The sequence below is a fragment of the Acanthopagrus latus genome, chromosome 8 (genome assembly GCF_904848185.1).
Source record: "Acanthopagrus latus isolate v.2019 chromosome 8, fAcaLat1.1, whole genome shotgun sequence".
In the NCBI taxonomy this organism is placed as follows: domain Eukaryota; kingdom Metazoa; phylum Chordata; class Actinopteri; order Spariformes; family Sparidae; genus Acanthopagrus; species Acanthopagrus latus.
The window spans coordinates 28,325,195-28,351,882 of NC_051046.1; the positions used below are offsets into that span (position 1 = coordinate 28,325,195).

General features: G+C 39.7%; 2 protein-coding genes across 4 annotated transcripts in view; one reads left to right on the top strand and one right to left on the bottom strand.

Annotated features, from left to right (window-relative positions):
- Positions 1 to 1,376: 1,376 nt before the first annotated feature.
- c8h11orf49 (chromosome 8 C11orf49 homolog) lies at positions 1,377 to 10,020 on the bottom strand. Its single transcript, XM_037107906.1, has 9 exons — positions 9,759 to 10,020; positions 9,464 to 9,566; positions 8,641 to 8,771; positions 8,337 to 8,421; positions 7,018 to 7,103; positions 6,069 to 6,276; positions 4,109 to 4,218; positions 2,223 to 2,286; positions 1,377 to 1,998 (listed from the first exon to the last, which is right to left on the bottom strand). Exons 1-9 carry the CDS (start codon positions 9,838 to 9,840, stop codon positions 1,830 to 1,832), a joined length of 1,038 nt encoding a protein of 345 aa, XP_036963801.1. The 5' UTR covers positions 9,841 to 10,020; the 3' UTR covers positions 1,377 to 1,829.
- Positions 10,021 to 12,623: 2,603 nt separating this feature from the next.
- Positions 12,624 to 26,688, top strand: part of ckap5 (cytoskeleton associated protein 5) — a 64,759-nt gene continuing 50,694 nt past the window's right edge. Inside the window, exons 1-10 of one of the 3 annotated variants that reach the window (XM_037107892.1) lie at positions 12,624 to 12,836; positions 13,017 to 13,141; positions 15,531 to 15,627; positions 18,552 to 18,745; positions 23,359 to 23,565; positions 23,820 to 23,991; positions 24,092 to 24,224; positions 24,355 to 24,455; positions 25,366 to 25,479; positions 25,846 to 25,950. In XM_037107892.1, the coding sequence (XP_036963787.1) occupies positions 15,571 to 15,627; positions 18,552 to 18,745; positions 23,359 to 23,565; positions 23,820 to 23,991; positions 24,092 to 24,224; positions 24,355 to 24,455; positions 25,366 to 25,479; positions 25,846 to 25,950 (1,083 nt within the window). In that variant the 5' untranslated portion in view covers positions 12,624 to 12,836; positions 13,017 to 13,141; positions 15,531 to 15,570. The remainder of the gene's footprint in view (positions 12,837 to 13,016; positions 13,142 to 15,530; positions 15,628 to 18,551; positions 18,746 to 23,358; positions 23,566 to 23,819; positions 23,992 to 24,091; positions 24,225 to 24,354; positions 24,456 to 25,365; positions 25,480 to 25,845; positions 25,951 to 26,688) is intronic. The other 2 variants (XM_037107891.1, XM_037107894.1) reach the window with 2 other exon arrangements.

The window sequence follows — 26,688 nt, forward strand, 5'->3', positions numbered from 1 at the left end:
ATCAAATAGAATGTAAGTCACTAACGCAGTAAACATTGTTTATAACAGAAGCTATACTGGTTTTGTCCCATAAAATTAAATTAAGGAACTGCAGATATCCTCCTCCGTGAAAAAACAGTCAAATCAGTTGACAAATTAATGATAGCTGAAAAGTATCCATACACTGTCATTGAGACAGAAGAAGACTACTCCTGCAAATACAAGCACAAGGGGCCTCCTTTTATTTTTTTTAGGTTGCAAGACATCATTGAGTCATTCAAACCTTTTGTGTGTTTGATTTAAAGGGACACTGATTTTTCAGATGAAGGTCAGAGCCCATTCTCCAGGAAAACTAGGTCAACGTATATAGGTAAGAAATAAAAGCAGCTTATTCCGACCCGTATTTACACTTTTTTTGTTAGACGCCGACATCTAGTGGCTGCAGTAATTATTTCTGCAGCAAAGGAGGAATTGAGGATAAGGAGAATTAAGAGTGAAAAGTCAACAAACATGTGATTTGATTGAGGAGACCCCCAAGTGTTATTGAGAAACCAGAAGTCAACAGTGCGTTCTCTGAATTGACTAAAATGGTGAATTTACTTAACATACATAATCCAACAATAGTTTCTTGGGTAACAGGTGCATTTGTAACTGACGTTATAGAAGTAACATATTATTTTATCCCAAACCACCATGTTTTCCTAAATCTAACCAAGAATTTTTAGTGCCTAAACCTGACCCCCTGCAGCTGAATGACAAAGGTCTGTATGTGTTGCTGGAATGCTGCAGTATTTTGTTTTGCGAATGGTGAGATGTGACATTTTGGGAGATACTGACAATTAGCCTACTCAGTTGTGTGCATATAATGAGGTCTGGAGTTGGTATGAGGTTAGTCATACATTCAAATAATTTGCCTAAAACAGTGACTGTAAGGATTTTAATAAACATTCAAACTCATTTAATGGAAAGGTTTTTTTCATCATGTTGAATCCATTGGAATACATTAGTCTGTTTAATTACTTAAGAATTAATGCAGACTTGCACATAAACCTTATGTGCTTGTTATTACACATGAAGTTAAGGTGAACTCGTCTGTTATCATTATTCAAGTGTTATACATAAAAACCAAGTTGGTTATTCTGTCTCCTCTAGTAAATCACAAATCAATACATTTCACATTGACTCAAAATGATAGATTGCGTTGCATAACATTGATCTTATATGACAGAATTAGATGGGGAAAACTTGTCACTTCCTTCAGTGTATGTCTGTTTTTTCAGTGTTTAACCAAAACAGGGAACTAATGGGTGAGATATATTGAGCTCTGCAGCATCCATTTTACTTGTCTGGTAGTTACTTGAAGACCCCACTTAACATCAGTAATATATCCCACTGAGTAAGTGAGTAACAGAAATCATCTTTATTAGGCATCACAGTTACATCTTTATTAATCACAGTGTGAGCTAGGATATTATACAAATCATATCACATTCACATATCAACCTTAATGCCATTCTATTCATAACAAAGTAACAAATACATCAGCTGTTCATGCTTGAGCTGTCCACTGTGCAGATTATGATCAGGAGGAACGAGGAAATGCATAATTTAACAGTTCTTTAATATGTTCACACAACAGTGGTAGCATCTGCCCTGCATTCAGTGATATTCTGTTTATCCTTCAGTGCTTTACTGGACAAAGAGAAAACAATAGCAGGATGGAGGGTTCTCTTATGCACTGATGTGTGGGTTTAATGGGCAGGAAACTTTTCACAAATACCATCCAGCCACAGTGTGTCCTGGACTTGTGAAGGAAGGCGATGTGTCACAGAGTGGTGATAGGTCAGAGGTCAGTTTTCAGAGGAGTCCGTCTCTTCTGTGGAGCCATCACTTTCCACCTCCATTTTCCTCCTGTGGTGGATGTTCCTCCTGGGAGAGGCCTTCCTCTGCACCTCCTTCAGCCCCCCAACAGCGCTGCCACTGCTGTTGCTGCCAGGACTCACTGAGATCTGGGCAATTCTGGACAACATGGGGACAAGAAAGGAGATTTATGGAGAACAAAGGATAGGAGAAGAGAGGACAAAGGAAAACAAAGAAGACAGAAAGTGCAAGTACAGGAAAGAAATGGGGACAGCAAAATCAGAGGAAAGAAGAAACAGTCATCCCATGCAGTATACAGTATACTGTGTGTGTGTGTGTGCGCGCGCGAGTGAGTGCGTGTGTGTATGTGTGTGTGTGCTTACAGTTTATCCAGTTCCTGGTCCATCTCTGGGTCAATGAGCAACTCTGCCTTGCTTGGTAATGCCCCTGCAGAAAAACAAAATTCAAGTTTGTAAAGCTGTTGTTGGGATCCAAAGATGAATTCATTAATTCTGAGATTTGCATCAAATTGTTTTTGAGACCACTTGCTCTATATCTGTGACAAAGTTGAGCCAAGGACACAATTCACCACAATCCTCTCGGTATTCTCTCTCCAAAGCAGCAATGAGAGGTCCTGCTGGTACCCCAGCTCCATTAGCACCAGAAGCTGTGACAAAAATCAGCTAACTTCACTAGCAGAGGAACACAAGCAAATACGCAGAAAGCTGCTACCCGCGCAAAGGAAAGGAGAAACCAGTTTCCTCCACCTTCTCTCACTGGGCACGGCAAGACGGTACTGTTCAACATTGGGAACAGCTTGGCATCAGCTAAGGAACCACCAGAACCTTTTCTTCATAGACTGGTAACGCAGAACTGGGCCCGGATAGCAGACAGTATGGCATAGCATTGCTAAGCACAGAAGTGTTTAACTCTGGTTAATGTAATGCACATGTGCTCCACCTATGTGGTCTGTTCACTGTGCGGGCCTTACTGTGATCTCTGCAGTCAGGTTATTGATAGTTGGCTTTGCCACACAACTAAGTGACTAAGACTCAGGATATCTGCCTGCTACTAACCACCTTTCTTATCCTGGCACCAGTATCTCATATGCTCTTTCATGCTCAGCCATATAGCATCTATGCCATTTTTCCGCATCTGCCAGCCAGGATTTGCATTTCCACTACAACTTGGCTACCTGCTTGAAGGTGTGTCTTAAACCAATGATGCACTTGTCTCAATCCCCAAAGTGCTATTGAAGTATCGCCGCTAACAAAGCTAATTAAGTCACAAACCTGTTTTATTTACTGTAACTTCTTCACAAACAATGTTGTGTTTTCACCAGCAGTCACTAAACATGACACAGCTGAAAGTGAACACGATGCTACAGTAAAACATAGCAGATGTTTTAAAGAACAAACATGATGAGAGAAACTAAAGAGATTCAGTTAGAAGCTACAAAAGTATTATAGCTTTCTTAGTCGGTGCAACATGGCATGGCATTACAAACCCTAGCCACCATTTTGTTGAGATATTCCAGATGTACAAGCACACACGCACGCACGCAGGCGTATATAGTATATGTCAGTTAGATTGCAAGACCTTTTGAACCTACATGCTTTCTATTTGTACAAGTATGAATGTCACCAACCTCTACTCCAACATCCCTTTACTATACTAGTTTTTAAGTTAATTATTAATCAAATTGAGAGGTTAGTATATATCTATGAGACTGAATCTTTGTCTCAGAAGATCCAGACTACAGCTGCAAGACCTCAATCCCTTCAGTCGAGTCTTAGAGGGAATTCATACTATTCATATATGGGCCACTGTTATGATTAAGCAGCATTATTGAGATCCCTCTTGTTAATATAGCCGCCTCTATTCGAGAACATGTCTGATAAAAGTGAACAGCCAATCAGAGTGATTTCTCTCTCTGATGCATTGCCGCCAATTCCAAATGTTCAGTTCACCAAAAAGCCTCAGACAAGGGCTGTCCAGTGCCTACAGTGCGGGACACATAGCTCTGACTACAGCCACAGACGGTCACTGGCAGCCGTGACAATGCCAGACTGCAGCCTGGTGTGTCAGGGCCTTAAGTCTCAAGTCTTCAGCTCTGGTATAAAATAATGTAAATGTATAATCATACAGCCAACTGTGCTCACTCATACATATATACATTTGTACACTTTAAAACCTATGAAATTCTAACATTTTGTTGAAAATGTACATGTATGATGGTAGTGATGGTAGGATGTAATGTTGAACTCACCAACAGTTTGGTTGATGGTCTCGTGTTTAACCAGTCCGATTAGGAAGTCGTAGTAAGACACTTTGTCAGTCTGTCCCAGTACTTCCCTTATGCTGGACCTGGGAGGATGACTACACACAGACACAGACACCTTTCGTTAACTTTATTGAAGTTCGTTAAACCTCTGGTCATATCAACAACACACAGACTGTCAGTTAGTGCCATTAGCAACATGAGTCTCCTGTGGTTGAAGGCTGTGGGATTTATATTACGTAATATTGTAGCAATGAGTAGTGATGGGTCTAAATTAGGGCTGTCAAACGATTAAAAATTTTTATCTGATTAATCACTGAGTAGCAGTGGATTAATTACGATTAATCAACATTCCTAAATATGACCAAAGATTTCACATTTTCTCTGTATATTGTTGTTGGAATGGAAAGATAAATGACAGGAGGCAGATATATATGTTTAACATTTGTTTTGTATTCATGACAAATCCAAATGATGTTATTACTGAGATTGAAAAAATAACTCAATTTCCTAATTTCCCAATCTCCTATGCCATTCTAAACAATTTGTGCATCTTAGCCATTGCTCTTTTGGATGGATGAAAGATTTTTTTTTAACAACTGCAATTTCACATAATGAAATGTGTCCCTTTTACCTATTCTTCTTTTAGCCAGTTGCTGGGGCAAACTGTCACTGTCAGCCATAACGTTAGAGCGAGGACAAGTGGACAGAGTGGGATAAATAATGGGATATACGGGGCGGGTCATTCTGTGCATGCGTTAAAAAAATTATCGCGTTAATTCCACAAATTAATCATCTTGCGTTAACGCGTTAATTTTGACAGCCCTAGTCTAAATGTAAACATTTTGCCGTGTTGTGGCTGGTGTGCCACACGATGAGGCTTCGTGACAACTCCCAGCTGTGTCTGTGGCAAGGAAAAACGTTTTTTTGTTGTGTAGTTTGTTTAATTGAGTGTAATTTGTGTAGAAACAAAAAAAGACATTTCCTGACCTCCCATCAAAAACATCCAATGTTAATTAATTATGTGGTGTGTGCGTGCAGTCAAACACTTAGGACAGGGTTATACAAAAAAAATCCAAAAAGGTCCTGTAAGAGAAAATGTCCTCCATCGAAGGTCCAGAACATCATAATGAATAACTTGATGCTCGATTGGATTGAGATCTGGGGAATTTGGAGACCAAGTCAACACCTCAAAGTCATTGTTGTGCTCCTCAAAACCATTCCTGAACCATTTTTGCTTTGTGGCATGGCGCATTATCCTACTGAATGAGGCCACAGCCATCAGGGAGGTCTGCAACAATGCTTAGGTAGGTGGTATGTGTCAAAATAACATCCACATGGATGGCAGGACCCAAGGCCATCCAGCTATGCAGCCCCATATGCAACAAACTGCAATGCACTGTGTATTCTGACACCTTTCTAATCTGAGCAATAGTAGTTTGTCAGTTGGATTGGACCACATGTGCATCAATAAGCCGTGGCCGTCTATGACCCTGTCGGTGGTCCACCACTATTCCTTCCTTGGACCACTTTTGATAGGTGCTGACCACTGCAGAGCGGGAACATTCCACAAGAACTGCAGTTTTGGAGACCCAGTCGTCTAGCCATCACAATTTGGCCCTTGGCCCTTTGGCCCAAACTCGCTAAAATCCCTACGCTTGCCCATTTTTCCTGCTTCTAACACAACTTTGAGGACTACATGTTCTCTTGCTGTCCAATATATCCCTCCCACTAACAGGTGCCATGATTAAGAGATAATCAGTGTTATTGATTGTTGTTGGTAGTCATAATGTTGTGCCTGATCAGTGTATTCCTCTCTGACAGTCATGTCTTTTCTTGTAAATACTATATATTATATACACTATATACACTATAATATCAAACAACAGGTTTGGAGAGAGTGTGTGGTCCCAGCGAGTGATCACTGGAATGTGTATGTGTGTCCTACCTGTGTTTGAACCTGTCACAGAGGGCGTCGATACACTGAGCCAGTGTGGATGGTTCCACCCCATCCTGCTGCTGCTCCTCCTTGTCATTCTCATCTGCAGCCACTGAGGGAAGCTGCTCAATGGAGGTGGACGTGGGGACGATGACAGTGTTGGGACTCTTCCCGGATAACAGATCCTGGTAGATCACCAGCACACTGTCCAGAAACTCTACAGACACATAGGATAACAGGCTACATTTGCTTTCTGTTACATTTATTTATTTATTTCACTGTTCAGTAGTTATTAGTCGTCTGTGTAGCTGGTAGTTCATTGACTATCTAAATCAAAAACAGCTTTAATGACCAAGTATGTTTACATATATAAACTGGTACTTTATGAGAATTAATTTGCATGTATAAGGTATTAAGGTCACTGTCAACCTCCAGACTGAGGCTGAATTAATAAAGTGGCAATCATGGGTAGGTTCCTAAGATGAATTGAATGCAGGTTGAATGTTGGTCTCTGTTGGTCTCAGTAATATTGATCATTTTGTGCAGCTGGTATTGAAAACAATCACTTCCCTTCATCTTTTGCACAATCAGTGCATGAACACTATTATTTTCAGAATAGATATCTCACCACAGAGAGCGTTCTAGTGTGGTGATGGACAAGAAGGTTCCTCAGCAGAATATACATTTTCTCTCTGCCTTATGGACAGTGAAGATTCTCAACAATGAGAATTTTACCCCATGATGGACTCACTATTGTCAAGACAGACATATTAAACACCAGTATAACAAAATGGTCTTTAGTCGGCTTCATTTGGAATATCACCAACAATTTCGCACATTAAAATTACTCTTCGAAGTTTGATTCTATTGAGAAGTAATTGAAAGCAAACACCCACCCCAAAGGAAAGATTACAGACATACTGCAAACAACCAATTTAACACAGTAGTTTCATTGTACCTTGGTAATAAAACTGCAGCTGGAACGCATAAAGGAAGTCAGAGAAGGACATCAAACAATCTATGGCGTCGTCCATCAGAACAATTCTTGAGGACAAGGTAAGAGAAAACAGTTAACAACAGTCTACTGTCAACCGGTGAAGTCCAGTAATGAGCACGTCAATTAAGGGACCCAACTAACATATCCAAGAAAAAACAAAATGGACAAAGAAATTTTAAAAATCTGAGTGGTATGCAACAGGAAAATAAATACATAAATACTGACTGTTAAATGTAAAGGGCACAATGACCATGAGATAACAAATGTATTTGTTAGGTCTGTTGTAATGTGTTCTCATTAAACACAGCATAAATGCATGATGATGACTACACTTTAATACTAATACAACTACTTTAGTTGATGAAGGTTTGCAGTCATCCAGGTCATGGGAATTCTTGGAAACTATTCCATCCAAGAGGCTTCTACAGTTCTAACTAACTGGAGGGGAGTGTCCTTACAGAGTCATTAGAGACACATATGGGCTCTGAGTTGTCAGGGCCACTTGTGGGTCGTTGACTCAACTGGCCTTCATGTGGGTTGCTCGGGCTAGGTGAGCCCAGGTATGAAAGTTGTTAAGCTGTCTGGGGAGGGAACTCAGTACTCCATAGGAGGTGGGTGATAAGTAATGTCGTAGGCCATCTCCTCTGTTCCAAGATAGTTGCTCCAGTTTGACATAGATGGATTCCTTTACTCCTCTTTCAAACCATCTGTCTTCTCTGGCCAAAATGTTTCCATTGTTGTCCTCAAAGGAATTATTTTTATCCTTCAGATGTAAATGGACAGCACAGTCTTGACCTGAGTTGGCCCTCCTGTGATGTGCCATTTGTTTATGGAGAGGTTGTTTTGTCTCCCCAGTGTACAAATCTGTGCAGTCCTGGCTGCACTGAACAGCATAAACTACATTACTCTGCTTATGCCTGGGTGTTTTGTTCTCAGGATAGATAGGTTTCTGCCTTAGTGGACAGCAGAGTCATGACCTGAGGAGTTGACCCTCCTGTGTTAATGGTGGTACTACTACTTTACTATTACCGTACTATTTACCATCAGATGAATGGGTCATTATTTGTACAGCACACTGTACTCTCCCTGTGGTGCATCTAATATGTGTGTGTATATATATATATATATATATATATATATATATATATATATATATATATATAAAGAGAGAGAGAGAGAGAGAGAGAGAGAGAGAGAGAGAGAGAGAGAGAGAGAGAGAGAGAAAGAGAGAGAGAGAGAGAGAGTACAGTGCTGTCTGTGGTGTGTCTCAGTCTGCTGACCTGGCTGCACTCTGTACTGTTTCTGCTGGGAAGTCTGGACACAGTAACTGCAGCAGAGACCTGTACTCCAGCATGGACAATAAGTCTGGGAAACAACAACACAAGTCATTTTAGTTGCAGGAATATAATGTTGTTGCCAGTCAAACTAAGACTAAATCAGTAAACTATTATTTGGCAAATAATTAGAGTAAACTACTGTATATACGATGTGACATCATGTTTTTAATTGACATGAAATGTCTGTAATAAGGTAGACTTTTAATGACTATCACAACATTATGATCATCAGATTTTTGGTGCTCACCCCCACTCTTGCCGATCTGTCTGTAGCACCTCCAGAAGACTCTGATGAAGGAGGCTCGGTTATGAGGAGTGGCCTTGATATAGTTATACTCCCTGAAGAGAACGTGGTTACTGTTCTTCACACTGCTGAAACTACAAACACACACAAATTAAAACAAAGAAGCAAAATTGCACCCACGACTAAATTCATGTACTCAGTTAGCTAAAAATTATACACAAGATGCATGACAGTCTGACTGTCAAAGAGAAATGAGATCTTGTTGTTAACGACATTTAGCACAAAAACAAGAGTGGCACATGTGCATCACTGGCAGTCTACACCACATATACAAAGAATACAAGCATGGTGTATTTTTCTTTATTTCTTTATTTAACAGTTTGAGAAAACCGTGTGTGCTGGGATACACAAATGTGTATTGTTAGGTTAATGAGCTAAGATTTATCTGCACTGGTTTAGATGAAGTTGCCAACAATAAAACCAAAGAAAGGTAATCTACTATGGTAATTTATTTGGTTCAAATGGTAACCAAATATATTAGACCATATTCTATCCACAAGCTGTTTTGAAGTGGGGTTGACTCAAGTATATGAACTTGTGTTAAACGAATTCTGAGTTCTGAGTTTTAACATGATTTTCTTTGGATAAAACCTTTGGCATGAACTGGGAAGGCATAGGTAAGTAGGTATGGAATGACCCAAATATAATTAAAATATTCTTATTTTAGCCTGTCAGAAAGTTTTAATAGGTCTGCTTCCCAGACCTACGGTGGAACCCTCCCTACATACGTAGCTAGATAGCTGACCAATACATTTTGTGTACATACTATTCAGCAAAGTAGCGGATCACCCCAAACTGGGTGTATTCCTCCTTATGCTCCAGGAGCTGGGTCACTGCATCACTCAGGTAAAATAAGACATTACTGTCCGCTGTAAGGAATAGACATACACATAATCAAACACGCACTGATGATTACGATATCTGGGAAGCAATACATTTATTGACAATATTCCGACTGTGAATAAGACGGACGGTGAAAAGTTGCACTCGACCGTTGAATTAAAGTATATTCAAAAGGAGAGTTAGCTCGGTTGCAAACAATGCACAGCTAACACACCCACCAAGGTATTCTTCAACGGGGACGGTGGAGTTAAAACGGTTCATCCTGCTGGTCTTTTCGGCCGGTAAGGTGGACATTAACATGAATAAATTTGAAGTGTATGTAGCTATAGGCGGCGACCTCTCTTACTTTATACACAATTTCAGAAATTCATTTCTGAAGCCCTAGGATTTTGCTAGCTATCGCCTCACTGAATGTCGTGACATGGTTGACTACCATGGAAACAGCGGAATGTTGTGAGTTGCACTGATTTCGAGCCCCTGAACCACAGACTATCTAAAGGTTCCTATGCTTCTTTGTCTTTTTTCTTCTTTTGGATTTGATTGGCGGTTGGCATCCAGCTTACAGGTGCATTGCCGCCACCTACCGGACTGGAGTGTGGTGCATTAGATGACGGAATAAAAAAACCTTAAACCCTATTAACCCTGTTTCCCTCAAGTACTTCTTCACATGCCTCCTGATGCTTTCTGATCTTTGCAACATGTTCCCTACCGTGAAGCTCACTTTTTCCCTTTGCAGAGCTGCTTTTAGTTCTCTCCTCTCTCTATCATATTCCTTTCATTCCATAAAAACATGGTGCACAGATTCAGGTAATCACAGAGACTACAATTACCAGTAGGATGTCTACAATTACCAGTAGGATGTTACCAATTCTGTGTAGCATGCTATTAAGCTCCGTGTGTGGTTCCTATGCTATTTTCCATTAAATAAATAAATGAACTACTACTACTACTACTACTACTACTACTACTACTAATAATAATAATAATAATAATATTGATAATAACTATAGCTGCTGTGCAGCGATGGGTCAGATCCAGGCTATTTTTGGCAAATTTAGGCAATTCCGAGCAACAAACAGGAGAATAGGAAGACAAGTCAATTAACAACAATGTTCATTTTGGACCACCTGAGGCTTGAACTCACAACCTCTGGAGACAAAGACTATCATCTGTTGCTCTGAGCTAATTGGCAAGTGGCATAACCTCAGTGGCTTCACAAATTGAGGAAGCCATTCATTGTTGTGCATGCAAATTTGAAACCTCTGTGAAAAATTAGTTATCAAGACAAAAATCTGAAAATACACATATTGCAGCATGGAGATGATTGTTTTTAAAAATGATTGATTTGCTCCATAAGTGAATAACTGATGTTTAAAAATGCTGCTTGCATTGACTGCAGTTATTCACATGAGAGCAGAATCCAAAATGTTCTCAAAAATTCAGTTTTTTAGGTAAAATTCTGATATTTGTCAAACATCATGACTCCATGACTCTAAAAAATTTTCATTTTTTCATGGACATTGAAAATTTATTTTATATCAATTTGCCGGTATATGTTTACAGTAGTGTTCACAGTCAAACATTTTCATGCACTGTAGGCAAAAATTGTGGGAGGAGATTTTTCAATGTTTTGAACTTTAGATTCTTGCTGTAGCGCCACCATCAGGACTATTGGCTTGGGTTTACAGCTGAGGTAATCTGGCATGAGAATGGACCTTTACACAAAATTTGGTTAGCTTTCACCCATGGCCTGGTCCAAGCTATTTGCTTTTATTTAATTCAGAGGCTTGCTGTGATGCCACCTTAAAAACAATTGTCTTGTGTTTCATGTTGAGGACATGTGACATTTTGATCTTTTATCATCATCCTTGCTGGGTCTAAAACCCATAACCCCAAACCCAAAATGTCAGAAATTGTGTTAACTGAACAAAAATCGGATAATACATAAATACAAAAACATAAAAAAAATCTTGACAGTTTTTTGCTTCATAAGAGAAAATCTGATGTTTAAAAATGCCACTTTGACTCCAGTTGTTCCCATGAGAGCAGAATTCAAAATGTTCTCAAAAATTCTGTTTTTGAGATAAAATTCTGATATTTGCCAAACTTCATCAACCATGACTCCAAAATATTCTCAATTATTTTCAGGAAGATTGACAATGTATTTAGCAAGAATTTGATAGTATATATTTACAGTACTGTTTACAGTCGAACATTTTGATGCGCTGTAGGCTTAATTTTAGACAAATCAAAAATCCGAGAAACAAGTTTTGTGGAGGACGGTCTGAAGATGCTCTCTAGCAAGTTTGGTGACGATTGAGCGAATATTATGGGAGGAAATAGGTTTTGTAAGTTTTACAGGTTTTGAAAAAAACTGAGTGATGGACTTAATAATTTGTAATGAGTTTAAGTGGACTAAAGTTTCAGAAGTATTGGGGCTACAGTTTGGTGAAAGTTTCACCAAAACTTTTGAAACTTTGGTACTCTCCTTATTTACTATTTTAGTTATTTTAATGTTGACAATATGTTTCTCCACAGTATTCATTTCAGAGCAGTGTTTTGAGTGTTAGTACACAATGTTGAACATAAGTAAATCTACAGTGTTGTTCAATAAAAGTGAAGTGCTCTTTCTGTACTTGACTGGTTTCCATTAAATCTGTTTAAAATAAGACTAACATATCTGTGTCCTGTGCTGCTATGTTGAAGTTGCCAATTTCCCAAAGGATTTTACAGAACCCTTTGGTCTTTAACTGTATATTTAATTGAAATCACATGGGTGTAAAAACGATACATGAAATAGACCAGTAATGGAAAGCTTTTTATTGTTAAACTTCAGGTCAAGGGAGGGTTTATTTCAGAGCAGCCAATCAAACACATTTCAAGGTTAAGCGATGTGTGAGATGGTCCAATCAGTAGGGGAATTTAAAATTTTGGGGGCGGGCCACAGTTCAAATGCAACCAATCAACGGCTTTGTCCAGTGACTGATGAGAATGCTCATTAAACTATCACCAATGAGGAAAATGTTAATACGTGAAGCTATTGTTTCCGAGACACAGTTGAATTGAACAGTCTGTGGAGTGTGCTGGTGTTCCTATGTTTGTATTTGATTTTTCATTCTCTAAGAATATACATAAATGCTATGACCATGGGTCAAACAAAAGTGATGTAGTTAGGGTGGTGCCCCTGTCTCCGCCCTCCTCTGTCTCTCCGCCCTTGGAGAGATTTCAAAAAATTGCAACAAGTTGGACAAAGGCATGGCGAAAGGACCGGAAATCGGTGTTGCGCTCCATCAAAAGTAAGAGCGTAACATTTCTTACTTGCACAAATTGATACATAAATAAATGAAACTAATTCCAAAATGTCGGTTTACGTTAGATGCTTACGAATAAATAATCACGTTAACTATATCAATACTTTGTGTTAGGGTTGCTAACCCGAGAAACATTGTCTTTTTTTTTTTATTCCATACCGGAAGTTGTGTTTTGTCTTCGCCGTGACAACACTTGTATAAAGATCGGCTGGGTTTCTCCGTAGTGTTCCCACTATCACCTCATCTAACTGGACAGTCAGCATCGTCTTGTCTCTTAGACACGCAAACAGGTATCCCAGCGATATAAAATCTTTTTCTTTTTTTTGTGAGAAGACATATTTGACTCCGAGCTAGTATACCATGCTATTGTGTTTCTGCAGCTGTTGTTGTGAACTGCGTTGTTCGGCCTGTCTCTGTTGGCGCGGATGGAAGGTTAACGTTAGCTTATAGCCTTGTTTCTGAGCAGCTAACGGTGGCTACCGACGGCTAGCAAAAAAAAAAAAAGGTCTCGCTATGAACAATTGCTGGACCTAATACTTAAAAAAAACATATAGTGACAAGCTACGTATTGGTCTTCAGCGCGAGCTGCATGCATTTTGCTGAAGCGGCTGTCAGCAGAATGCCGTGCCAACGTAGCAACTGTGTCGTTGCTAAGTTAGCTAGGTAATGGCGCTCATCTGACTTGCTACTAACTAATGACTGCTAGTAAATATGATGACCACTCCCAGTCCGAGCAAACTGGAAAGAGCATCAGTGACAACCACGGAAATGGTTATATGATAGCCCAGCTTGCAAGGTTTACAAATCTAATTGATTTCGAGGGGTTTTAATTGAGGGTTCAGTCTAGTGTCTGAGTGCACTAAATGTAGCTGTGTATGGAGTGTCCACAGCTGTCTGTGAATGTGGTATTTTTTTAAAGTATTTATTTTATCCTAATCTAAATTCTGTGAAACTTCGGATCCTGTTGTTGTTGTTATGTACGCAGTTTAACATTCAGTCTGAATTCTGGCGGTTTAGTGATTCATGCCAATGCTCGTAACTGTCATGCGTGTGAAAGAATGTATTTGGGACTACAACCGAGCATTATATTGAAACATCAGTCATGTAAAAATGTGTTCAGCTATCGTCTGTGGTTTTGGTTATGATGTTGTTATTGTAACTCTCAGAAAATGTGGTCTTTTTCATAAACATTCAACCTCTTACTGCTTCTTAATAAACATCTCCGAACTAGGCTGGTGTGTCAGCGTGTAATGGACATCGATCCCTTCTGCCTGCTTGGACATTATATCCTGCAATAGGTTACTAATGAGATTCCATAGATCATCTCCACATCCATAGTTCAGATCATATATCTGGTAGCTTACAGTATCTAGTCCCTTAAAGTCCCCTCCAGTCAAAAATGGGCTGTTCTTCTTGTTCCTTCAATCACAGTGTGCAGTGATGTTGTGAGTTTGATAATTGAAGTCTGTTGTCACATTTATTGGTATTTTAACATTTTTTGTGCATGGTCAGGTGAAGATTATTTGTGACATCACAATTTACTTTGGACGCCACACCTGGTTTTCCTGCTGGAGACATCCTGTGTCCAGTAGTTATTCAGCATGCTTAAATCTTACACAGAAATTTGAAGCTGCAGCTCCAGTGCACATGCACTAATAATTTATTTTACAGTGATGTGGTGATGTCCTGTGTCCAGTACTTACAATATACACACAATCGTATATTCTGGAATTCCTAATGACAGATTAAGTATAGCTGCCATTTTAAGGATTTAATGTGGTGATTTCACTTGTTCTGTCTGCAAATACAGTGTTAGGTATGCATGAGAGAATCTGTATGTATGTATTTTAAACACATGTGGAGGGGTTCTTTTGAATAAAATATCCAATTGTCAATTGTCAGAGCTGCAGCACAGGGGAGATGGAGTCTGTGTGAATGGATAAGCCGGTGGTATTGATGTGTGTCGGTCTGATGGTGTTACAGGTCTGACAACTAAACAGATCTTTCACTAATCAGAAGGAAGAGAAACTTCAACCCACAAATCAACCTTACAGGACCAAACAACAGTAATGTGGTAACTGGTAGTGTCTTTGGCAGCTTATAAGGAAGAAAATACATTGTCCATACTTGGAAAAGTGTCTGTCATCCTGTCTGTCCTAGTGACTCTTTGTCACATAATGACACACATTATGCCAGAAAAATGGGGTCTGCCCCTGGGAGCAGAGCTGTTTCAACTTCATCCATATGATTACAAACAGTGGGAAGATACATGTTTAGATAAATCGTGAGGAAACAAATTTAAAAAAAAAACAAAAAAACACATGGATGTCAGGGTCATGATGTGTACTGTCATGCCTCTTGGGCTTCCCTGTGAGTGAACAAGCAGTGTGAAGATGGGCCTTCGTTGCAGCGATAATGTGGAGTCTCTGTGTGAAAAGGGCTTTTCTCACTGACTGCAGAGCCTGTGACAGAAGAAACAAGGGGCAGATGAGTCCAGCCCAAATAAAACATGTGGATATCATAGTTAATGGATTAAGGGACTTAATTGCTCCTGTGGAGCAATTTTTCTGTTGACATTTGGGCATATGTTTGTGTGCTCTGCTGATAACACGATACTGTTGATCCACAGATGATATGATCCAGATGTAATTTTGTGTCAATAATGTTGTTGTTTTTCAGTTGAGTACCTTTGGGGAAGCCCAGCCCCCGAGTGGCCACCATGGGGGACGATAGCGAGTGGATGAAGCTTTCCATTGACCAGAAATGTGAACACAAGGTGACTGATTCACTGTTTTTGCTCAGTTACTTTATATTGTCCATAGTAATACAATTCCTTTTAGTCAAAAGAGGACTGGAGATTTTTGTCATATCTGTAACTCATCTTTTCTCAAACAGCTCTTTTACAATATATTTGAACGTATGTTTGAAAGACAGACGGAAGTAAAAGATATTTGAAAAGAAACAGTCGGTGGTTTCCCTGTCACCAGTAACTGATTCTTGCTGTGAGCCAGTGATTACTACCGTGCATGTGCAGCTATCAGCAGAGATGAGAAAACAGAGAAGAAGGTTTACCAGCATTCCGAAAACCCAAATATACAGGGTTTCTGCCTGATAATCCTCATTCCCAAAAGGTTTTATCCATCAAGACTAATCCAAGTCCTTCTTGCATCCTATAATTTTTTTCAAACTTTGTCTTCAAAATACAGACAGCTGTGGACACCGTGGATGCTTTCAAGCGTGTATATATTTTTCTGTAGTCCATTTCGAGGAAAAATTTCACACATGCAAAAGCTACAGGAGAATACGGGACATTTGCACAAGCATATAGAAGAATTCCGTCTCAGCAATCCCATAAAAAGACCAGCAATGCATCTGTTCTACACGCAAATATTTTGTGTCAGTACATATCTTATTTCACTTCATTATGATAAAAACACACTGTAGTAGATCAGGGAAAGCTACCGATTTCTAGCGCTGGCAGTGATGGCTTATACTACCAAACGGGCCAAGTGAATTTGAAGCAAAAAGACAAAAAGAGCTGCTTCAAAACAAAAGGGAGTCGTGAAGGTGTGGTGACATAGAGAGGAAGGAGGGATCTGCTAACTGCAAAAAAGAAAGTTGGCTAAAACAACAACAGCAGCTTTAAGCGGCCTCCTTCATTTAGGGAGCTTATATACATGAGCAAGCAAAAGTATAGAAATGATTTTGGCAGATAAAGAAAACAATTACTTCCAGGGGTGTTTTTAATCTTGCTGAACATTTGACCATGAGTTACTTTTAGACTCCACAGTGAAATGTGAGTCCATGTTGACGTGGAACCCCAGCAAGAATAATAATCACACTGACCACAGGCTAAACCACGTTTCCTTTTTGCTACCACTAGTGCATTGCCCGTAGGAAGTATGTATTCCTATAGAAAAGTTGGTGGTTAAGTAGCTTTTTCCTGAATGGCCCAATGAGGCTTTGTTTGAAGGTGGGACATCAGGGATGTTTAGGTTTGTTGAGAAATTTGATATTCCAGGGTATAATTGGCCGTTTGTTGACTACTTTTTATTTTGCCATTGTATTTCACCTTATTTTTAGCACAACCTCACATGTGTGACTGTAGTTATTTTTTCATTTTGATATACTGTATAAACACAATGGACCTCAAATCACAAAAAACATCAAATCTGAGTAGGAAAAAGTTAGATTTTTTTTACTGTGAAAACCACAAATATGTTAAAACAAACCATTGTTATTACTAATAATGCAAGCATAAATTGCTGTTTGAAAATTTCAAAAACTTATGCACAAATTTTGCAAAGTGGGTTAGGTAACTAATGCTTCACATTCAGCAGTCTCCTGTTTTGACTCGCATCACAAACAAATGACTACACTACACACCAAACGCTGCATAACACACCAACTATACACTCCAAACACAATAAATGTCACAAATCTCTCAACTCTCAAAACATGCTGTCTCTTTCACCGTCACTGCTGCTGTCACTCTTTCGCCGCCGTCGCTCCCACAACTTTCCCCTGTTCTTCAGCAACCAAATCACGTGTTTTGCCATATAATTTTGTGACTGGTTGGTGTGGTGCCATTTTCCACCAATAGGAACGTGTTTTTTTTTTTTGCTTGCAAACAGTTCCTGCTTGCGGACACTTTCGTGACAAAAGCCCGTTTTTACCGTTTCTTCCTTGTGACAAAAGCCTTCTTTACCGTTCTTCCTGCACCAGACACAATAAAAACGCAACGGCAGTGTTCGCAAAAAAAACATCATTTATTTATCATTTATTGTAAATCCGGTTTTGGATCTGGCATGTCCATCGACTCAGGAGGTGGGGCATCCTCGTGTATCCGGATCTCCTCAGACTGGAACAGACTCGGTCCGGACTAGTTCAGTCTCATTAATCCCCAAGAGTCAGTTTAAATGCACAGATCAGGACTGAACTGCCAGCAAAATCCCAGCCCAGCTCGCTCTGCTGCAGGAATAAATCTGCTTGTTTCATAAAGTGTGTCATGGGGGTGGGCTTTGCAGTGATTGGCTCTGGTGCGCACGTGGCTATGGTATACAGTGATTGGCTCTGGTGCGCATGTGACTATGGTGGCTGTGGTAGACAATGCTAGCAGAATTGTTAAATCATTTATGAAATCATTTTGTTAACGGTATCATTGTAGTCCAAACAAATCTGACATTGCACACCCTTAAACCAAGCAGCAGCCATGTTGAAAACCTCAAGTCAGTCTGATCCTGATCTGCAGAGATATTTGAGGCACACAGACAGAGACTCCTTGCTTTTATAGAGAGACTTAACATGGCTGAATTGTCTTTTATAAGTCCCTTATTTTGGTCTGTACATCATTAAAACTAAAACTTTACCTCAGTCTTATGAGAAACGTAAGCGCAAAAAATTACCCAGGAAGAATGTCCTACAGCTAACATTTTGCCTGTACTTGAAGGCAAATGGAGAAGATGTGATAATAATGATATGGTCGGCCTCCATGAATGTAGGTCACATCCCATATCCTTTAAAACAGACTTCTATCTCTACACATCTCTTACATCTCACTGGAAACTGAACTACCTTTCTGTTTGTCCATGCAATATAATGTTGCCCTTTCTTTTGTTATAACATCACAGATTCAACTTTATACACTCCTTTCTCTTTCTGTTCTTGACCTTTTTCTATGTGACTCTTTCTCTCCCTCAGGTGTGGAAAGCCCGTCTGAATGGTTATGAAGAGGCTCTGAAGTTGTTCCAGAGGATAGAGGATGAGAAGAGTCCAGAGTGGGGGAAGTATCTCGGACTAATAAAGAAGTTTGTCACGGACTCGAATGCTGTGGCTCAGCTGAAAGGCCTGGAGGCAGCCCTGGCCTTCATTGAGAATGCCCATGTAGCTGGCAAGTAAGTGATCAGTTGTCAGATGCCAAAACACTACATAACTTTGTGATCAACAGACAGGATTTTATAAGTTGTGAGGTAATCATTTAAAATGCCCTATTCACGCTACAAAGAAATCCACTAGGAATGTGCACTGGCATGTGTTTGAGTGGCCAATGCAGGGCCTTGACTGATTACATTGTTTCAGTGACAGAGCAAGGTTTTAACTTTTTTGCCAAAGGGTTATGTGTTTTGTTTTTTTGCCAGAGCCTCTGGACTAGCCCCATGTGCTGCATGGAAATGAGAGTACTGCATTTCTCAAGCAGGGCTCAAGTCAGTCTGAACACAGCCCTGGTGTTGGAATGAGATGTTAAACACTCAACTTAAAGGCACAAACGTGTATCAAATGTCTTTTCCACCAAATCTTTATACAACTCACTCCCCTTTCTGTAAACCATCAGAGTGACATGATGCCTGGCTGACAGTAATGTATGGTGTGGCCTGGTAGTGATCTTGATAATACTGCATGCTCTTGTTGTTTCTAGAACACCATTTATTTTGAGAGCTTAGCCGACAGACCACTGAGATGTTCTCTGGTCACTGCATAAATTATCATAGAAATAGTATGACAATGATCCTGAAGACTGTCCATTTGTATAGTGTGGAGGAACTGAGAATCTGTAGTATGTGAGAGGAGATAAAAGAGGAAAATCAGAGCATTGATACTTACTGAAGGAAGACGAGCCATACTGCTTGGAGCATTGGGCTGAGGTGCTCCTAGCTGTACTGATGGCAAAACCCCACTAGTGGTCTGCACAGGCTTGAAAATTAAGCCAGTGCAGGGGATCAGTTCATGATGTAGAGGCCAGACCCCAAATTAAGCCTGACTGTATTGCGACATTTTAACAATCAGAAATAGATCTGTATGCCCCTGGGTGTATTGGTCTTAAAGGAGGTGGTCAGGCAAACTGAAGGACTGCTATGTTGAGGCAACAGAAAGTGACAGTGACAAGGACCAACAAAAAGCTGGTCTAAAGTCTGTTTAGTCTGCCCGTTCGGGCCAGTGACTAACCAATCGCCGATTACACTGATTAAAGTGATTGGTCAAGTCACTGCCCATATGACAATCGTGATTCGCTAGTATGCATGCGGGAAATGCTTAGAGTGATGACGGGAAAGTGATTCTGAAAAATGTCGGCGAAGGATTGCTATAAGTCCAAGAGGAGGAAAAGGGGATTTCTCCCGAGATGGAGGGATCAGTATACCTGGCTGAACAACCAACGGCGTAATGTATTGTGAAGTATGTCGGCAGTTTCCGGCGAAGGCTGACCGTGGTCAGGGGTGTCGCACCCGTGGGGGAACATTTTTCCCGGTGAGAGGGTTCAACACCCACACTTTTTCTGCCGTTTATCCGCAGTTTTGCACAAACGTCTCTCTACAGTCGCTTTGTGTCTGTGCTCGCTGCAGCTGCCTCCTCTCTCCTCCCTCTTCTGTTGCTGCTTCAGACATGACACCGGCCTTGGGACTGACCGGCTGATTGGCTGTTCTGCCTAAAGTCCTGCCTCTCTTGCTGGGTTAGATGTATTGTTAAGCTCAGGCGTTTATTTGGGACAGGTTTTTCCGTGATGCAAATTTCACAAACTTCTCCAGCTTCTGTGTGAATTCCCTGGAGATCATCAAGGAAGAAGATGTGACCAGTGTCACCGGTCACATCTTCTTCCTTGATGTTTTTTCAAAATAAATTAGACTCAGCATTTATTTGGAACCGGCAGTTGTTTCCCGAAATATACACCTCCACCCAGCGTTTAAAGGGGACCACATGATGTGTTTATAATGTTTTTATGTGTTTACAGCTGCTAATGTATGTAATGCTGTTACTGTGATCGTACATGACAGTTAAATATTGAATATGTCTATAATAACCACATCCTGACATGTAAATGTGATTTTTGATGGGTACTAATAATAACAATCATGACAAAAAATTAACAAAGACTGTGGATCACGATAAGAAGCTGCAACTGGCATATAAAATATGATAATGTATAAAATAACATTTAATGGTTAAAAAAAGTACAGTTGCGGTAGGCTTCTATTGTAAATGTGCAGCATATATAGATTATTATTGTTGTTGCTGTTATTATTATTATTATTATTATTATTATTATTATTATTATTATTATTATCACTACTATTTTTCTGCATATTCTTGACTTTGAATGGGAGCTGCTGTAAAGCATTTCTGTTTGTGATTCATATATTATGCAGTCAGTTGTCCATATTTTAAGTTGAGTTAAATGAATCAAGACAGAGGTCACATTTACATGTCAGGGTGTGGTTATTATAGACACAGATTCAGTATTTAATTATTTATTACTTTTTGCCATCATTGCCAGATCATACTGATTTTGCAGAGACAGACTCTCTAAACAATTAAATGGGAACAATTTCAATAAATAAGTCTTTTTTTTTTTTTCAAAAAATAGTTATTTTCGTTTTTTTCGTGGCTGGGCCACTAAAATTACACATGGGGCCAGTAAAACTCGAAACTACTGACCAAGCGGGCCTGTAAGGAAAAAAATGTTATGTTGGACACTGAGCAAGTAATATTGTTAATGATACAAGTGCTATGAAACTGATTTAAATCTATAAAAATGTGGCTAAACCTTGCCTTTACTTTTTCATGTAATCATAAAATGATTGTCATCCAATGAGGTCATGATTAGATTTAACAGGCAAGTAGCCATTCAGCTGGCAGACACATCACAGCTTTAGATTCCATGTCAAGAACATATTCACCGATGCTGGCTTGAGAGTTGATCTTTAACAAGTTGAGATATTCCCTCCAGTGCACAACAGCCTCTCTTAGGCAGTGCTGGTGGCAGGGATGCACAGGTACTTTTTCAGCAAACTGCTGATCTGGGGTTCATCTCATGCGATTTCCACTATGCGATTGGATCAATCCTGCTCTCTGCTGGTGGACGGATTTGGAGGCTGTGTAACTGAGCCTTGATTGTCTCTCCCTCAGACTGACCTGTCTTCTCTGTTGGTGCTGCTCTTCCCTTGAAAAAGCTTCCAAGGGTGGTCTTTTGTCTCTTGCAAGCGCCTCTGGCGACATCTGCTGATGAGAAAACAGTTTTCAGATGCAGCTGTGCCAGTCTGCTCTCGTTGAAGGGATTCCACTTCTCTAATTGCGCTGGCTTGGATGGCTTTGCTCTCCCTCTGGTTCTCTCTGGAAACGTGGGTCAAGCAGAACTGCTAGATTTATCAGTTCTTCAGTCAGTTTCATAGTATTTTCTGTTCATGTTGTCCAGTATTTTATTCTTTATTGTCTTCTTGTGATCTGTGTCAGTGTCCTTTTTACATGTATAATGTTGCTGTTGAATAACTGAAGAATAGGTTTCACACATGAGATTGTGTCGTAGTCCTCAGCAGTCCACTATTATTATAGTAGGATTATTGTAGGATGTGTTGTAAGGCTCTCCATCACACTGACAGTATGTACTGAAAGTCATTTTTATAAAATATGCTTTGTGCCTCTGCCGCGTGTGTTTATCGGCATAATTTATTTTTTCAACTCTCCTCTCCTGTCAGAATATGACACACTTGTATGGACTTAACAGTGCATTCAGAAGCACCTCTCAAACTCTGAAATCTACAATGGTTGATACAGCAAAAGTTGCCTCAACCAGGAATAGTGCATTCAATTGCACTTCATAAATTCAGAAATCTGTACTCAAATGGTGACATTTAAAATGGTCATTCCCTCAGGTGAAACAAGCTGGCCTACATCTGTTAGAACTTCCTCCTTTCATCGCAAAACTTTTAATAATTAAACTAATGAGAATATCCCATTCATTTCTATGTAGATTTTAAAAATGGTATCAAAATCTTACCAAATTGTTAAATATTATTTTCTTGTGCAGCAGCCTTTGATGTTCAAGTTGTTTTACTGCAGCATTTTTAACTAATTAAGACGAAGACATGAGATGTAAATATGTGTGACGTTAATTAATTGATAATGTTGTTTATCGCCAAACAATCCGGACCCCTAGCCCCCCCTTCGAGCTTATGTAATTGTCCACCACACTGTGATGTTGATCCAGACTCTTCTGCAACAACCGTCAATTCACTCTTATTGATCATAATTTTACTTTGCCTTTTAACATTAACATTATGACTGAGCATAGGGAATTAAGGCTCTATTCACAGCAGTGCACCAAGTGTTGTTTGGGGTTTTTTTTTTTTTTTTTAACAGTCGATTAATTTATGGTTGGTTGAGTTCACCCAACAACCAATACTAGAGGCATTGGTCACCTAACTGTTTGTGAGCATTGTACACTATAAAACAAATATAGCAAAATCATGATGACCTCTCTTGCTCAAAGCAATGAGGTTTTGTTTGTTCTTGTGCTGTCAAAGTTACTGTTTCATGTGGATAGAATTTTAATCTGAACTGTATTACTCTTTAACTTATCTGGTCAAGTGTTGTTTTCAGTAGTGTGAACTAAACATGGATGCCAGATTAAATCCAGACATGCCTCTGTTTAGTGACCCATTAAGAAGCCCACATTGTTCATAAGACTGTGTCTGCGTGTTGTGACTGGCTGTGTTTGTATGTTTGCCCTTGTCGACAGGACGACAGGTGAGGTGGTGTCTGGCGTGGTGACCAAAGTTTTCAACCAGCCAAAGGCTAGAGCCAAGGAGCTAGGTACAGACATCTGTCTGATGTACATCGAGATCGAGAAAGCTGAGGTGGTTCAAGATGAGCTCCTTAAAGGACTGGACAACAAGAACCCCAAGATAGTGGTGGCCTGCATCGAGGCACTCAGGAAGGCTCTCAGGTCAGTGCTGCTCTCTCTACAAGTAAGGAACCATGGATAAACCACATATGATGCCTCAGATTTGGTTATTAATCATTTGTGAAAAAGATATGTATTTAATGGAGGCAGGATATTTTTTACGATGTGACAAACTGTGTCCAAAATGACATCATTGCACTAAACCAATAAACTTCACAATATTTGCAAATTACCCCAAGCATCTGTTCATGATGCTAACTTTCTCACCTTTTTGATCTGTCATTATCATTCCATAGTGAGTTTGGATCTAAGATCGTAACATTGAAGCCCGTAGTGAAGATTTTATCCAAGCAGTTTGAGTCCAGAGAGAAGGCGGTGAGAGACGAAGCTAAGCTTCTTGCTGTTGAGATCTACAAATGGATCAGAGATGCTCTGAGACCTCCACTGCAAAACATTAACTCTGTACAGGTGGGGCACACTGATCATTTCACACACTCAGCCATTAGTTAATGCAACTTGATTCTGAAAGCAGAACATGAAAAGGAGACTGTTTGTTCTGTCTGTCTAGCTGAAGGAACTAGAAGAGGAGTGGGTGAAGCTGCCTTTGTCTCCTCCCAAGCAAACCCGGTTCCTGCGCTCACAGCAGGACCTGAAGGCAAAGTTTGAACAGCAACAAGCCCAAGGAGGAGAACAGTCTGATGGTAGGTTTAACTACAGCGCAAAATGCTAACAAATTATGGATGCAATACTTTGTACTGTTGCTTTCCTTTTAATGAAGAGGAGTTGTAGAGTCATGGTCCACTGCCATCACTTGTTCTGTTTATTTTTCAGGAGAGGATGAGACTGATACAGTGGCAGCAGTGGATGCTTATGAACTGCTGGAAGCTGTGGAGATTCTGTCCAAGATGCCCAAAGACTTCTATGAGAAAATAGTACGATCATTTAACTGTGTAGAATTCTTAGTACACTTCATGTCTTTGGATTGGTTTCTAACTGACCAAACCTTGTCTTGGATAGCCTCTCAAGTTGTCTAATTACCAGAGTGTGAGCAGCTTTGTTAATTTACATCTGAAACGCTCTTCATTAGAACATGATAGGTGTGAAGTATTTTAGTTCTGGTAAGGTTTTCAGTGTAATGGCAACCTAAATATTGCAATATGTGACGTAGGGCTGTGCAGTTAATCAAATTTTGATTTGTGATTTGGATTTTTGGGTCAGACAATCTCCAAACTAATGTAATCGAGTTGAAATGATTTTTTTTTTATTTATTTATTTTTTTTAAGCATTTTTCGTTGTACAGTAGGCCTAGAGATTTTCTGAAAGAGATGCACAGGCTCAATTCAGGCCCTCCCCCAAAGCAACGCAGCACTGCTGACTGGCACTCATCCACCAGCTGATAGGTTTCACTTTAATGTATGTGTTAACTTCCACCAGATCCTGTGCAATGCGTATCTGCTCCGTCCCAGCTCCAGCAGTCCAGAGCCCTCCGGAGCAGACACGCAGGACTTCTGTTTCTGGTGGATAGGAGCCAGGACGCAGCAATAAGCCAAATTTAGCACAGAGCAGACATGAAGTCACACACCAGTCATGTGACATCTGGTTACTTTTGAAAATAAAACACAAACCAAGTGTTTTCTTTTTTTTTGTTTGTTTTGGAGAGAAATGCTGAATAAATGGTCAAAATTGAAATCAAGTTTAAATGATCATTTTTGAGTTTGGAAACATAATGCAAAGTAATCCTGATTATGTTGTTGTTGTTTTTATTCATTCATTCATTCATTCATTCATTCATTCATTCATAAGCGAGCAGCCCTGATGTGATGGTTCTCTGTCTTTGTGCAGGAAGCTAAAAAGTGGCAGGAGCGGAAGGAAGCTCTGGAGGCTGTAGAGGCACTGACCAAGAATCCTAAACTAGAGAATGGAGACTACGGTGACCTTGTCAGAGCACTGAAGAAGGTTAAATACTTTGCAAATTTTTTTTTTAGACTGTCTTATCTGGAAGTAGTAGGACATATAAGGTGATTGATTGAAACTTCAGAAATCAGAAATCCTTTAATGTCCCGCAGATGGGAAAATTTGTTTGTCACAGCAGCGACATAATATTACAAAAACAGAAACATATTACAATAACAGGAACAATAGCAAAAATAAGCAATAAAATTAAAAAGGGAAGAAATAGACACATATACATATTTACATGACGTAGTGCAAAATTAACAGCAGTTTTTGTTTTGTTTCTTGTTTTTTTTGTCATTATAAATAAAATTCAGCCTAATAAGACTATTGACTCGACGTAGTACCCTAAGTAGTTTTCTTTTCCAGGTTGTGGGGAAAGATGCCAATGTGATGTTGGTGTCAGTGGCAGCTAAATGTCTGGCTGGGCTGGCCACCGGTCTCAGGAAGAAGTTTGGAACATATGCAGGACAAGTAAGTCCAAAGAATCTTTTTACTTTGTCAACAATTTTGTTTTGTGTTTTGAAATGGCATGTATATACGCACAGAAAGCAATGCATCAACTCCGGATTTTCCTTGGAGTCTCCGTTTTATATTCCCCTCTTCCAATTTCCTTCCAGGGTCACAATTCTCCTGCAGTTCTCCTGATTTATGACAAATTGTCTCACCCTTTTTCCCCTTTTTAGCTCTCGGACTGTGTTTCTGGCACTGTACAGCATGTCGGCTACTTTAATGTTACGTGTCATCCTCCTCAGTTAGTGAGAGGCTGATAAAAAAATTTCAGATATACTTAGAATTTCTGTTTTTTGTTTAAAGTTTTAAAGGAAAAGGGCATAAAGTAACTGTGTCAATTTCTAAAAGGGTCGCAACAGCACCCATCACCATTTAGAGGCTGTGAAACATTGGCCTATGGTAAGCACAGACTTTTTCCGAGGGGCACGGGAAAAAAATTGGAAGTGTTTAACAAAAGAAAATCTGTTTTAGTTTTTTTGTATTATTCTTTAAAAATCCCCAGAATGCAGGAAACAAATGGTCCGGCAGTCCTCTCCAAGAAATGTTTGATTCAGATACCTCACTTTGGCTTTGTCATCCTTCCTTTTTTCTAGTTCTGATGATTGACAAGTTTGCCAAACAGGTGGTTTTGTTTTCATGGGGGCAGGATGGTTGTGGTCATTACTTAAGTGCCTGAACTAGTAAGATAATACGGTATTG

What these genes read in the sequence shown, in the direction of transcription:
- c8h11orf49 (XM_037107906.1), bottom strand. Translation starts at nt 9,840, where the DNA reads ATGTTAATGTCCACCTTACCGGCCGAAAAGACCAGCAGGATGAACCGT. An exon ending in ATCCGCTACTTTGCTGAATA is followed by an intron (nt 8,772 to 9,463) that starts GTATGTACACAA and finishes GTGTGTTTGTAG; the next exon opens with TTTCAGCAGTGTGAAGAACA. An exon ending in GCTGCAGTTTTATTACCAAG is followed by an intron (nt 6,277 to 7,017) that starts GTACAATGAAAC and finishes ATGTGTCTGTAG; the next exon opens with AGTTTCTGGACAGTGTGCTG.